General features: G+C 41.3%; 1 protein-coding gene across 1 annotated transcript in view; it reads left to right on the forward strand.

Annotated features, from left to right (window-relative positions):
- Positions 1 to 15,352, forward strand: part of LOC119428887 (fibroblast growth factor 14-like) — a 67,452-nt gene that overhangs the window by 39,189 nt on the left and 12,911 nt on the right. The window contains exon 3 of the mRNA XM_037696582.1: positions 754 to 857. Within this exon, the coding sequence (XP_037552510.1) occupies positions 754 to 857 (104 nt within the window). The remainder of the gene's footprint in view (positions 1 to 753; positions 858 to 15,352) is intronic.

The following is a 15,352-nucleotide window of genomic DNA, read 5'->3' on the forward strand; positions in this document are numbered from 1 at the left end:
TGCGACAAAACCGTTTTAGTTTGGATGTAAAGAGCAAAAACGCACATGTGTGTTGCTCACGTAAACATGAAGTACAAAAAAAAGCAGTTCCGCATGCATGCAGGCTGCGGAATCGGATGCTCCACAGTTCAGAATGGCCACTCCCGTCGGCTCGACTGAAATCAGGACATTAATAGCAAATGCACAAGCTAGTATAACCAGGCAGAAACAAAGTAGAAACTGAAGTAGTTTTAGAATAATTATATATATATATTTATTTATTTTAAACCCTCTATATCAGACCATCGAGCCACACGTTTAAGGTTCAAGGGAGATAGTGTTATTTTCAGCTGCTTGGTTTGAAGTGTCCTGTGGGCCGGATGGTTTTCACAAAACTCTGGACTGGACTTTCCAATAATAAAATGTAAAAATGTATTTGTTAAAGTGTACTAATGGGGGGAAATGCCTTTATCTTTTCTCAAATTGCCATTAAGTAAATATTTTGTCACTTGTTAATAAAACAGAGATGTTTTTTCACTAAAGTTCAGTATTTTTATTTCAAGCTTGCATAGCTCTAAAAGAATGACTGGTTGTGGAAAGTAGTATTAAAAAGCAGTCGTTCCAAGCTGTTTCGTAAGATGGAAGGAACACTAATGGTCATAAAGTTAAAGGACGACACAAAGGCTTTTTGATTCACAGTTTAACCTTCAGAGCTTCGTTCTTCAGGAAGAACCCAAACAAATCATCTCGGTCTGTCTTCTTCTTTGTCCTCAGCTCTGTTTAACCTAATTCCTGTGGGTCTGAGAGTCGTGGCCATCCAGTCGGTCAAGACTGGCCTCTACATCGCCATGAACGGAGAGGGTCATCTCTACTCCTCGGTGAGCAGAAACACTTATCAGAGGGTGGTAAAGACGGCGTCCATGGGACGGTTTGTTTGGATGCTGCTGGTCTTTGTGATGCACTGTAGTCCCTTTTGGGACTTTTATTAGAGACAAATGGAAGTAGGAGTCTGGCTTTATCCCCAGTTGGTTTGGAGGGATACATCAGCTGTGATTAAGGCCGTGGAAGGACTTTTTGAAACTTGCTTTGCTTCCAAGTAGCATCTAATTTGTAAAGTTTCCAAGGAAGGTCGTCGACTAATGGTTGTTCCATTTAGACTTTTCTGTTGTGTTAATATTTCCTCTATTTGATTTGTGCTGCGTAAAGCCTCGGACATGACGCGGTGGTTTCAATCTGAATAACTACGATTCTGCTAAATTAACTGATTATCAAAACTAAAGGTTACATTATTTGACTAAAAGTTTAATAAAACATTCCTTGAAGAGAAACAGATATATATATATATATATATATTTAGCTATGTCCTCATGACATCGCAAGAATAAGCTTGTAAGAACCAAATCCAGGTCCCTAAGACTTACGGTCTGACAAACGATCACTTTCTATGTTCAGATTGCCATGGTTACTGAAGTATTATGTATTAATATGCAAAAATTATTTAGTTTTATTGACAAAGCTGCAGCTGATGAATCCTAACAACCAGTTAAAATACCCAGTAAATATTTTATACGTATAACAATCTACGTAAGTACATCCCGTCATAACTCCTGATCTGCTCGAGATAATTTAACGAAGCTTCAAACACGAGTGCGTCATCACTAGACGGTGTGTCTTCTACACATTTTGTCTCCCCAGCTTCAAGGTCAAGGTCACAAATCAAGGTCAAATTCAAAACAAGGACTCTACTTGTCCGGATCATTGCTATAGATTGCCTTATAATAGATAGCGGACGGGCGTATGTTGTACTTTTGTTGTTTTTACTGAGAAAACCATAGAAGTCGGAGCACGCAGTGCGCAGCATTGTTTTGTTGCGAATTAAAAAAAAGCACCTTTTCATTTAGTTTTCTTTAGAGAATTCGATAGTTCGCAAAATGAAAAATAGAATGAGAGAGATGAATTGCTTCAAAGAGATGCCGGTTATACAAGTCCGTGTGAATAAGTGACAAGTAAGACACTCAGTCTGAGGGAATACTTTTATTATTTACTTTTATATTTTGTCTCTGTCTTCTCACCAAGCACAAACAACTGTGAAAATGACAACAAAAAAGATTAAAATTAAAGGCAAGACCGTCGCAACGAACATAGTCATGAGTGGAAGAAGAAGTGAGAGGGAGGGAGCGACATGAAACAAATGACTGGACCTTTGAGGTGAAGAGGAGAAGAGAAGGAAGGTGAGGAAGAGGAGGGGTGTTGTTGAGACGACGGAGCAGAATATGAATTATTTCCATTCTGACTCGTCGGAGAGAGTTCACGCTCATCCGCCGATGTCCCTTCTTCCTGCGTCAACCCTCCTTCCTCCCCCTTCCTTTTTTTCAGGCTGGCGATGACGAGAAGGGACGGGGGAGGAAAGGGTAGACGGTAGAGGAGGTTAACGGAGCGAACTAAAGGTGAGACGAGGTAGAGTTGGACAATCGACAGAAACGATAAAGAAGCGTAAGCGCGGTGGAAGAAACAGGAAGTGACGGCGATGAGAGGAAGAGAAAGTCCTAATTGGGGAAAAGGAGGAACAACGGCGCCCTGCTGAAAGTCACAGATGTGGGCTTCCTGTAAATAATTTAGGAGCTGGAGTCACCCTTACGCTCACAGCCGAAATCCCCTCCAAAGCTGCGCGGAGAGGAAAGTGAGGCCGTTTGATCCCGCTCCAGCTCGAGGACTGATGTGCCGGCAGCTCCGCGATAACCAATGTATAAATCATCAACAGCAGGTCTAATGTATCCCGATGTCAGCTCTGCTTGATGTTTAATTGGCTGCTGCAAAGGTCCTGGCAGGTACGGCTTGTGTCGCCAGCCTGTGGAGGTGCTCATTAAACGCTACGCCACTTCGTCGTCTCCTGGTCTGAGCCTGGCGCTCTCGTCTTCTTGCGCTCACAGTAACTGAACTGCTTGTTTACACGACACGATCTGGACACGTTGTTTTTTTTGTTTGTTTTTTTTCTCCTCCCGAGCTCGGTGGGGTGTAGCCGACAGGACGTCGATACAAATCAGACTCCTGCGCCTTTTTTTTTTTTTTTTTACTTCAGAGAAACGCGGTGCACTTGTCAGCAGTCTTTTCTGGAACACGACGGAGATAGACTGCTGGTACGACGCGTTTCTCCTTTCGGAAAATAAAAACACAAAGCAACGTGGATAGTAGCAAACGTCAGCGCATCTCCTTGCTATATCTCCCTTTTTTTTATTTGTGTTTCCAGCTGCAGGTTTTTATTCAGGGCCCCAGACTAACATAGCTCTCGTTCTTATACTCCCATTGAAAGATCGACGTATTATGGTATCCACCCGTAAACTTTCTCTTGTCCTGCCCGTAACTTCTAATCTTCTAAAGATAATTTAACGAAACTTCGTACACTTATGCATCACCACTAGACGGAGTGTCTCTTGCACCTTCGTCTCCCCAGCTCCTAGGTCAAGGTCACAAATCAAGGTCAAAGCCTTTAAGAGGTCTTTGCTCTTTCGCTATAGATTGCTGTATACATCAAAGTTCATGCTCAATCATCCAGGTACAAAATCCAGTAATAGTCAGGTCATCTGAACAGTGGAAAGACGTTTCGCCCTCTATCCGGAGGGCTTCATCAGTCTGAGGAGTCCAAAGTAAACTGTTTTCCCCACTAAGCAGCACACTCCTTTAGTAGTTGGTCCACACTGATGAAGCCCTCCGGATAGAGGGCGAAATGTCTTTCCACAAAAAATTAATTGTCCAGATGACCTGACTGACCATTACTGGATTGCTGTACACGTTTGTCGAAGGTATAGAATGCGCCGTATGCTCTTATTTTGTTCGGTGCACCCACATTTTTCACATTCTTCTTGACCACCACTGTAAAGGTCACTTTTTTTGTAATTTCCCTTTGTGACAATATTAATTAATGTTAATTTTTTCACACGCAAATGGCGTTTATTTTACTATATTTACATTAACGGAGATAACTGATCTTAAATCTTTTAAGTTAAATAGTTTAAATCCTTGTGCAGGATTGTTTAAATGAGAACAAATGAAGTTCAAAAGTAACGTTCAAAATAAATGTTCATAATTATTAGAAATAGGAACATTTAAAAGAAATGTATGACAGTTTTGACAAAGAATTGTGACTTTTTATGTTTTTGACGTCTTGAATGTACAAATTTAAGTACTGCAGGCAGAAATATATTGTTAAAATACAGAATATAAATTTATCTTCACCTAATTAGCACTCAAGGAAGAACCAGTGGAATATATACGGCTGTAAGAGTGAGGAGGGTTGAAGTTGTGCATCAGACCGTGTCAATCATTATAAATAGGCTGTCAGACTGAGAAGCTCCTATTCGGACTCAGTTGAACCCTTGCAGTGAATTGGTGCATCAACTCATTTTGTACAATTACCTAGGCCTGTCGCAATAAACAATAAATCAATTAATAGCATGATGAATAAAAATTATCGACCTCATTTTCATTTACCGTCTTTATCCTTTCTTCGTGTCTCTCTCTTTCTACTGAAGACACTGGATGACAAAAAGCTCAACTCCGGTGCTCTTCAACCAACCAACCAAAAATACTTTAATAATCCCAAAGGGAAATTATTTGTTGTTCACTGACCCCTCCCTTTCTTTTTTCTCTTTAAAATCCATTTTAACTGTCCAAAATCGCGTTTTTGAAGTGTTAAAAGCAGCTAAGCTGAGAAGCTAAACTGCAAGCTAAGCTAACAGGCCAACCTCGGGGAAAAACCTCCGACTTGTCGAAGCTCAAAAATTCACGGTTGAAACCCGTGCCTTCATCTAAAAAGAGACAGCCCATGTCATGTCAAGGGGCCTCCCTCCCATTTTTCTTAAAGAGACACGCTGCTCACTCCCTCACTTTCCATCCTTTGGTTCAAACAGTCTTATACTGCCATCCAGTGGTAAAAAAAAACATACTACACTCAAAACAAATTAACCAACATTTCTTCTTAAATTTGACAATAATTACTAATTATTGTCATATTTCAAACAATATTATCGTTTATCACAATAATTTCTGAGACAATTAATCGCCCAGCAAAATTTGTTATCGTGACAGGCCTACAATTACCACCACTTTGGGCCACAACTGATGGTCACCATTTTACCTTGTTGCATACGTTATGTTCACCTGAACTTGAGCTACGGCAGTTCGGGCTTAGATGTGCTGTTTTCTGACAATGAAAGGCCGTGGAGTTGGGATATATATTAATATAATATATATATTGTCAATGGAGGGGGACGGAGACACGTCTGTTGCACGCTGTTTGTACAGACAGTTTTCGAGTGGGGTAGGGGTGGCGGCTCACCTTGAGAGAAATGGAGTGCCCTCTGTAGCTTGTTAGCTATCGCATTTGTATTCCACGCCGCTAGTACAGGCGTGGTAGATGGCATAATTTCCCATTGACTGGACTTACATAGCACTAACGTAACTACGCAAGTCACGCTTGCTAGCTCGCAACCAGTGCTCGCAACCTGTGCTCGCAACAAAACTCACTCGAGCTCGCTAAGCTAAGCTAAAATAAAAAAGATTAGGGATAAAGGTTGAAATAGTTGCGCCAGTGAAACCAAGAAGAAAATTTAGTTGTACAAGACAAAAATTTGGGTGCAAGCATGACCAATTTGGTGGCCATATTGCATACTTTAATTAGCTGGGAAGCATTAGATTTTTCCAAAAAACCTGAAGTAAAACAAGCTATAGGAGAAATCACCATCCTTGCATATCATGAGTAATCACAACTGATATCACAGTTGCTCATTTTTCTAATAATATTCAAACCATTAAATACTTTTTTGCAGATCCTAATTGGAAAGTCTACGATTATATTTGAACGTAGCTCAGTGAAATTGGTTTTCACTCCTTGGATCCCCCGTTTCTGTTCCGCCTTCACGTCCCAGGCTAACTGCATGTCAGTCAGAAAACCAGGTGAAGAGTTAATTGGGTTTGTACATTCCAATTCTGATATATGATTAGGTATATTTCTCATCGCTGAGTACAAACGAACCTCATCATCTCCAAAATAACACACGATATGAAACAGAATATGTTGAGGCTGCAGCTTAATATTTCCATCGTGATATGATTTTTTTCCCCCGTCTCTGTTCAGACTGTAAAACATCATGAAGCAGTACTAATAACATATCTAACAAGGTTAAGTCAGGTTCTCTGGACAGATTCTTCTTTGTTGATACGTTTCGTCTTTTATCCAAAAGACTTCTTCATTCTGAGACCCTGCTAGAAAACTCAGTCTTATAAATAGCACCTTGTCATAATGAACCAACCAGTTAACTGCCAACAGCCAGAAATGGCTGTTCACATGCAAAAGAAGGACCATCAGCCTAACAATAGATCGTTAGAGCTCCAGCAATTGGTCGTTAGTGCCTTGATGGCTGCTTGCTATTCACAAGGAGTTGAGTGATATTTGCAATAACAACATTGTAAGCAGGTGGAAGTTGAACACGGAGACCTCCCGCCCACTTAAAGATGAACGGGTTCTCTTCACAAAGATGGCTTCCTTTACTCCTCTCTCAAACCGTCCATCTTTAAACGGGGCGGGGGTCTCCGTGTTCAACTTCCACCTTCTTACAATGCTGTTATTACTAGTATCACTCAGCCCCTTGTGAATAGCAAGCGGCCATCAGGGTGCTAACGACCAATTGTTGGGGCACTAACGATCTATTGTTAGGCTGATGGTCCTCCTTTTGCATATGAACAGCTATTTCTGGCTGTTAGCAGCAAACTGATTAGTCCATTATGACAAGGTGCTATTTATAAACCAGAGTTTCTTGCAGGGTCTCAGACTGAAGAAGTCTTTTGGATAAAAGATGAAACGTATCAACAAAGAAGAATCCGTCCAGATGTCATTTTTCTACTTGGATTATTGAGCATGCATCAGAACACTAATAAGATACTTTCGGTGTATCTTTGCTGCAATATGAAATACACAGCATTTACTTGTGTTGTACGTTTGTTTTGCAGTGGAACTGTTGCTGTTCAAGTAATTCTTGATCATTTTATTGGAAGTTGTTAATGATATCCTTCCAAACTTCGTTATACACAGTGGGTTTTTATAATCCCCGCTCCCCGGCATCTGGCGGAGTGTTGCAGTTCACTAGTTGTGTTCGGGCGCGCATGCGCCGGCCCAGCAGATGGCTCAGTGTGCACTGAGCTGCTATGTGATAATTATGAAGCGTGCTGGGGGAAGTGGGAAAAAAGTGCTGATGAGTCGGGGATTGTGTGTGTGCGTGAACGAGTGACGGGAACGTGTCCCTGTGCACACCGGGAGGTTTTGTCGGGGTCGTGGGTGGGTGTTGGTGTGAGCAATGCCAGCTGAGAAGTGAAAGTGGAAATGAAGTTTCTCTGCAAAGTCGATGAGCATCTCTTCTTTCACTGTTCCAGAGCAAGCGAGCAAGACTTGGATGGAGGATATTTATCAGGTCATGCAAGATCTTTATTGAAAACTACAGCATTAACTGTTGGAGTGAATCTGTTAACAAAGCATCGCAAGAAGCACTGAACAGATTGAATGAAACTCTCAGAAAATAATGTTTGGACGCAGAAGTATTTCAATTCTAACATTTTGAGTCAACTCTAGATGACCGCCACGGCTAATCATCTACAGCTAACTCAAAAATACCTCCAACTCAGACAAATTTAAATATATTGAGTTAAAATTTGCTGTGGTTGTAGCTGAGAGTCATGCTGAACACACTGATCGCTCAAGATCTCACAATATTGCATAATGTCATTTTTGCCCCACGTCGCAGAGCAAAGAGAGGACATGGAAAGACCCTCTGTCCATGTTATGAGCTGGATAACTTGAAAATTAAATGAGATACCAACTTCCATTTTGGTGTGTGGCTGCATCTAGGCGTGAGAAAGGTTCCTTTTGAAAATTGGGTTGCCACGTTTAAATTCAAGATGGCCACCTCTCTCTCTCTATATATATATATATATATATATATATATACAGGGTCTATTGCCTCAAATGATTGGGGCGACCAGAGTTTGATAGTTGGTGGCCAAGGCCACCATTGCACAAACAAACAAAAATCACCTCTGTCTTTCTACATAGTGTAAGTCCTACCAATTTGAATATGTTGCACCAAAAACATTAAGGTTTACTTGCATTCCTTGTTCAGTTCCAGTCCAGAAAAATGCTCATTTTGAAAATCACAAACATTCACTTTTCAAATCCCTCAGCGACGGGGGACATCGGCTTTTTGAATTTAGAAAATAACGTGTAAAACTCTGACTTTGAAGATGCATTCCTTCAATACGACGGTTTGATCCTTATGTTGGAAAATCTGGTGTTTAGATCTGCATGATTGGTGTCACCAGAATGTTCTTTGCACAAATGCCCTCAGCTGAATCACCAAACCTTGGTTTGACAAAAGCTGTGATTGGGCTTGACGCACTTGTCGTTGTGCAAGCAAACCGTGACGTCAACAAAGTACCGTAGCAATTTATTCTTGTCCTTGAAGCTTACTTCAGCTTAATTTTTTTGTATTTTAAAAGGCTTACGGTGTTTTTATCTTTTCTAGTCTTCATAAAACAACTCACAAACATCTCTAAACTCGACTCAGCACACAGCCACTTCAGTGAACGCCACAAAGCAACAACGTTGCCAATCATGTCGGCGACATTTCAACGACTGCTGTTTTCTCAGCTTATTCTCTTAGCCGTTCGTTTCCTCCTGGGGCATTGCTTCAGACAGTCCTACTGATACCCACAGTTTTGACAAAATGGCTCATATTTTCCAACGGTTGTTGCAATCTCTCCCTCTGTGAGAGTTGTGGCATTTGTGTTCTCTTGTGTGTGGGTCAGGCAGCTGCCTGTAAAAACAGACTTGTCTTTGGAGACGGGGCTGTCTTTATCTTTCTTCAACTAAAATTTTAAGCATCAGAGGCAGGGGTGGGAATCTTGCGATGCGATTATGAAGCAATTAAGGATGCCTCTCGATGGGCACATTTCAGACAAAATCCTGAGAATAGACGCTCTCAGACTAAAAATAAATTGTGTTTTGCTATACAAGACTTTAGGGACTAAATGAACAACAAAAGAAGTCAAAATGATGAGGATTCTGAGATGCTGGATGTATAGGCATCACATAAGAGCTGTCTTTAAACAATTTGTTCGGTGTTTCCGTAATTTTGATGATTATGGGTTACAAATAATGAAAAACAAAACTCAGTGTCTCAGAGTCTGGAAGAAGAGTGGAGAAGCCCAGAATCGTTGCTTGAAGTCCAGAGAGCGGTGCCGCAACCCACACTGCCAAAGGTACCATAAGCCATAATCATCGAAATTACGGAAAACAAAATTATAGAAACATTGAACAAATTATTTTAAGACAGCTCTTACATGTGATGCCTATATTTCACCCTGTGTAATGCATCCATGTAAAATTTGAGTTTCACTTTCTGAATCGATTGACAAAAATAACCGAACTTTTTCACAATATTCAAATTTTTTGAGATGCACCCGTATGGCCTTTTTCCATGGCCTTGGCCTAGCTCAGCTCAGTCTTGCATCAACATCTTTCCATTGGATTGTCCCACCTGCGTCAGCTCAGTTCTTAAGACTTGCTCGGCCAAGGTTCCAAGCGAGGAAGCGTAGAGGTTTCTGTGTTTGTTGGGTTATGGCAGAATTCACAGGAAGCAAGACCAAGTTGACTTTATTTGTAGGCTCTAATTATTGGAAGGATGTTGGCCTTAACTCAGCCGTGGCATCTTTGGAAACCATGGAAGAGTGTACTGTATTGAGCTTTGTGAATTTATTTTACTTATTTTTCCATTAGTGGTAAGCTCTCCTTGAACTTGAATACTTTGAAGGTAACACCGTTGTTGAGCAGCCTTGCCATGACGACCCTGCCCACAGGGAATACTTGCATGGAAATTTACCTAGACTGTGTACAACCGAGTGAGTCGTGATGAGATTGGACAATTAAAATGTCTCTCCAGTGTGTCCTGGGTCTTCCCCAGGGTCTTTCCCAGGGTCTCCTCCCAGTTGGGCATGCCTGGAAAACCTACCTAGGAAAACATTTCGAAGTTCTTCTTACCGGCTGCCTTAACTACCTCAACTGGCTCTTCTGGATGTGGAAGAGCAGCGGTTCTACTCCGAGTCTCTCCTGTAGCATTGAACTTCTCACCTTGACTCAGAGAGAGAGTCCAGCTACCTGCAGATAAAACTCATTGTGGCCACCTGTATCTACAGTCCCGTTCTTTTGGTCTCTACCCAAAGTTCATGACCACAGTTGAGGGTAGACCTACCAGTAAACAGAGAGCTTCTTGCAGCTCAGCTTCCTCTTCACCACGACTGTGTTCGTATCTTCAGCATGGGACGATCATGTTCTGAGAACCACAACACACAAGCTCTGGTTTTCAGCCACTGACTGTGGATGGAAATTCTTTGCAACGAAAGTCAAAATGGACTTTGCATTTTCCGAGTTTTGCGGAAAGTTTACTGTTGCAGAAGCAGCTAGTACTGTAGGTACCCTCAGCTGTTTTTTCTTCTTTTGTCTCTGGGTGGAAACATCTTGCTCTTAACTTCGTAGAAGCAGAAATACTTCCAAACACTGGCCTTCAATGCAGAAGGTGCCATTTATGTCTCAGTCAGCCATCTTGTTAACATGTCCCTTGTGTTTACGCCATAAACAGTTCAAGCGCTGAACTTCTGCTCTTCAGCGTTCAGAGTTGTCCATGTCCTCATTGTGATGTGTCAAGCAAAAAGATTAAACTGACCCCACCCTTAAAGGATCATTCTGTTGGTGAAATATTTATGAAATTCTGGAAACTGGTTCAATTTTCTAGAGACAATTGCAGCATGTTGAGGTGTTTATTGTTTGATTACTAAATATCTGAAAACCAAATTTGCTTTCCAGTCATGTGAGAAAGAAACTAAAGAATTTTGTGCAATGAAAAAGTACAGGAACAATGTAGTTTTTAAACTGCTTGACTTATTTGGGTCTATTTAGTTTTCAGGATGTTGTTCTTTGCCAAACACGAAGGTCTTACAACCTTTTGGACATTGCAAACCTTTTTCCTTCCCCTCACAACTCCAATCTGTCTGGGGCACCACATATTTTCCTAGAACAGGATGTTTTCGACAAAACGCAGAGGTGTGTGCTCCATACGAACGCGCTTGTTTGTGTGTCTGCCACACGTCTGTGCATGTAGGCGTGTGTTTCCATTCACAACGCAGCCGGCACAGCACTCAGATGGAGCGAGTCCTGTAATGTCTAAATCCAAAGAGACGAGACGAGTGGCAGGGAGAATAGACGTTAACCGTGTGAGTCATGACACACACACACTCATTTTCTGCTAACTAGAGAATAAATTAGTTACTTGGGAGCTGTTGAGCCTCTTCAAAGGCACCACTCTGTGAATCATGACATTGAAGTACCACAGGACAGACTCCACATTTAAATACGAGGTCTGAACATTTGGATAAACTCAGGATATACCTGCTGCTGATGCATATGTAGCTTTTCTCCAGCCTTTCTCCAACAAATTGGTACCTTTTTATTATCTTTACATGCTTTCTTCTTGTTGGGTTGCGGGGGGGTCATCATTTGTTATGACGCGTAATCATAACAACAAGGTGGTTTTCTACAACTGGGAGCTGCTGATTAACATCTCGAAAGCTCAAATAATATCGCAACTACAGCCCCAAATCTCAAATGAGTTGAAAAGGAGGCACTGTGGTTGCATTCCCATCTACCTGCCAGCTGAGCTCATGTGCCTGACCACTGAGATCCTGGAACTAGCAGGAAACACGGCTCGTGACAGCAGAAGGACCTGGATCGTCCCTGACACCCGCAGCTGGCTGTCTGCAGCGACGAGAAGCTCGAAAGGCTGCTGGGAGGAGTGGCCATCGCTCTGGGATGAGATCTGCCCGGCATTTGAGCAGTTTTGCAGCCCGGGGGAAGTGAGAGGTCAGCCAAGCCTGGGTGGATGTATCAGACGGCATCTGCGGCCAGTTTCTTTGGATTCACTGTGGGACAGACCTTTACAAGAGATCCTTCCTGCCTACAGCCATCAGTATCTATAACATCTCTTAATGAAACGAGGATAAAGCGTTACAACAACATTTAATTTTCCTTTGGGATCAATAAAGTATTTTTGAATTGAATTGGTTCACTGGTGCCTATGTCCAGCAGTCACTGTGTGAGAGGCGAGGTACACCCTGGACAGGTCTCCAGTCCATCACAGGGACACCTGGACAGGTCTCTAGTCCATCACATGGACACATAGAGACAAACAAGACAAACAACCATTCACTCCCTCACTCCCACCTAGGGGCAGTTTAGAGTTACCAGTCAGTCTAACATTCATGTTTTTGGTCTGTGGGAGGAAACCGGAGTACCCGGAGAAAACCCACACATGCACGGTAATAACACGTAAGCTCAACCCAGAAAGGTCCCCGGCTGGGATTTGATCTGACAACTTTCTCGCTGAGAGGCAACAGCTCTACCAACTGAGCCACCGTGCAGCCAAAGAGAAGTTTAATGAAAAATAAATCAAGACGGAAAGAAATAAATTACCGTTATTTGTTTCTTTCTTATAGGTTGCTTGCGACTGTACGGTGGCGCAGCCACATCACTTCCTCATTCCCTCCGTTTCCTTCACCAACATGTCCATTCAGGTCTGCTCCGATCAGCACTCTCTCCTGCCTTGGAATACTCTCTGTCACTTCCAGATCCTTCCAAAATGTATCTTTCTCCTCCACATCACATCCAACCTGTGGAGCACCACTGACAACATTTACTGTAGCATCAGACCTTCTACTTCTACCTTGAGACACATCACCCTATCTGACACTCTTTTCACCTCTACTACATTCTTTGCCAACTCCTCCTTCAGGACCATCCCTACTCCATTTCTCTTTCTAGCCACACCATAGTGAAACAGTTTTATGTGTCCAAGACACCAAGCATATCTACCTTCCTTCTCAGCATCATATCAGCCAGCTCTCTAGCTTTGCCTGTCATTGTCTCCACATTTAAAGTTATAACCCTCAGTCCTACATTCTCTTCTCCCCCTGTCTCCTGACACATTTCCCTCCTTGTGGTCTTCGACTAACAGTAGCACAATTTCCGCCGGCAACCTGTTTTTCAACAGGAACTGGCATGTTAGCTTTAGCAAAAGTGTTTTATGTCAGATTCCCTTCCTGACACAATCCTCACCATTTACCAGGGCTTGGGACCAGAACCAGAGAGCCACTGGCTGGTGTTCCCTAGTAGCTGGTTTAATCCTTCATGGAGAAATTAAATCTCTGCCTTTTCCCAGCTTACATGTGGACACAGAGATGTCCACCTTTCTAAGATGGCAAAGGGCTGCCATCTTAGATGACTGAGAGTAGCTGGAGGGTTAAGAGCCTTGCTCAAGGGCCCACAGTGGGGCAAATCAGTGTTGACGCTGATGCCCTTTTTCTCCCAGCTTTTTTGTGCCAGTCTGGGGTTTTGAACCTGCAATCTCCCAGTCACAGGCCTGCTTTCTCTAACCTCTGTGCCACTACTCTCTTTGCCTTGGTACATCCGATCCTAGTCGGAGCACCGCGGCGCTCGTACGTGCCAAACAAAAACCGGCGTTGTGAGTGAATCTAGTATTCCTGCGCTGGATACGCTTCCACATCCGTGTTTTCTCGTGCCAACGCTTTTTTTTTGTTTTTATTCCACTCCTCCATCTCCCTTTTCTTTCTGGGCTTCTTTTCTTTAGAATGATTTGTTTACCCACAATCCCCCTGGGTAATTGGTGCTGTGATAATAACTGGTGTTGGAAACAAACACACCTCCTCGCTGAACAGCGCACACAAACACACAAACACACGCATTTAACACCACCACAGCTTTAGTTGAAGTGCTTCCTTGTTTTTGAACAATGAAATCGTAATTTCAACGTTTTATAAAATAATATAATTTAACGGGAAAGTTTGATTCTTATCGTTCTATATTTTTTATTTAAAAAGCAGTGACAGTAAGATGTATTTCACAAGGTAAACGTAACTAGAGAAATTGCATTTTCTGCAAAAATGCTGTGTGAATTCTTATAACTGAAAATTTTGCTGAAAACAGCTAAAATGAGCTAAAAAAAAACATGCTGAAATGTAGCCGAAATGGAAGAACAAGACTTAATTAGCCGAAGAAAGCAAAAAGAACACATATTGGCTGAAGTGGGCAAAAAATAGCAGAAATGAGCACAAAAATTAGGAAATTAGCTAAAAAAAAAAAAAAGAAGTGCTGAAATTAGCTAAACATAGCTGAAAAGCAGCTAAAAAGGCAGAAAGAAGTTTAAACTACCATAAGGAAGTGGAAAGAACTGAAATGAGCTAAAAAAAATCAATGTGGAATTAACCGAAAATCCTAAAATTAGCATAAAAATAGCTAAATAGTAGCTGAAATACTAAAGTAGCTAAAAAGATGACAGGAGCATAACAAGTTGAAATTACCATAAAGAAGTTAATTAGGCTGAAAGTAGCAAAAATTACCATGAAATATTTGAATTTATCTGCAAACAATTGAAATTAGCTAAAAATGTTAAAAAGGTATTTGAAAATGTATAACTAGCTTAAATTAGCATAAGAAAGCAGAAAAAAACTCATGTTTGCCCAATTAGGATAAAAGAAGCAGAAATGAGCACAAAACATTGTAAATTATCTGAAAACGCTAAAATTAACAAAAACAGCTTAAAAATAGCTAAAAGAACAGAAAGAAGCCAAAATTGTGTTCAACAGTACTTCTTTCCAGCTATCTAACTGTTAACAATGGTGTAGCAAAAGTTTGAGTGTAAAAATTGTGGAATTAGTTGAAAAGGCTAAAATTAGCATAAAACAGCTATATAGTTGCTTAAATAGCAGAAAATGCTGAAACTAGCAGAAATAAGCTGAAAGGAGCAGAACAAGCTGAAATGAGCAGAAAGAAGTTAGAAGAAGCACATAAATATTGTAGTTGGCAGAAAGAAGCTGAAAAGAGCACAGAATAGCTGATATTAGCTGAAAGCAGCTAAAAAAAGTTTAAATTTGCAGAAGGAAGCTGAAAGACGCTGAAGCAGAATAAAATGTGAAAGGAGCAGTAAAAGGTTGTAAACAGAGCTAAAGATATGAAGGATGTAAAATGAGCTCAGTTCATTTTCTATGAGGAAAAAAATGGCAAAAAAGGCTAAATATTTCAAAAAGCTAAAGTTGCACCAATACTAAAAGTCACAGCAGGATTGTCTTGAAAGAGCTGAACGTTTTATGATTTGTTGAATTAGCTTCAAAACTGCGGGAGGAGAATCGCTCTGAAAAACGTACGAAAGAAATCTGGATCACAGAGTGAATGCTTAATAAACATTCAGACAATAAAAACTAT

This window comes from Nematolebias whitei, chromosome 23 (assembly GCF_014905685.2).
Source record: "Nematolebias whitei isolate Nwh7 chromosome 23, NemWhi1, whole genome shotgun sequence".
In the NCBI taxonomy this organism is placed as follows: Eukaryota; Metazoa; Chordata; class Actinopteri; order Cyprinodontiformes; family Rivulidae; genus Nematolebias; species Nematolebias whitei.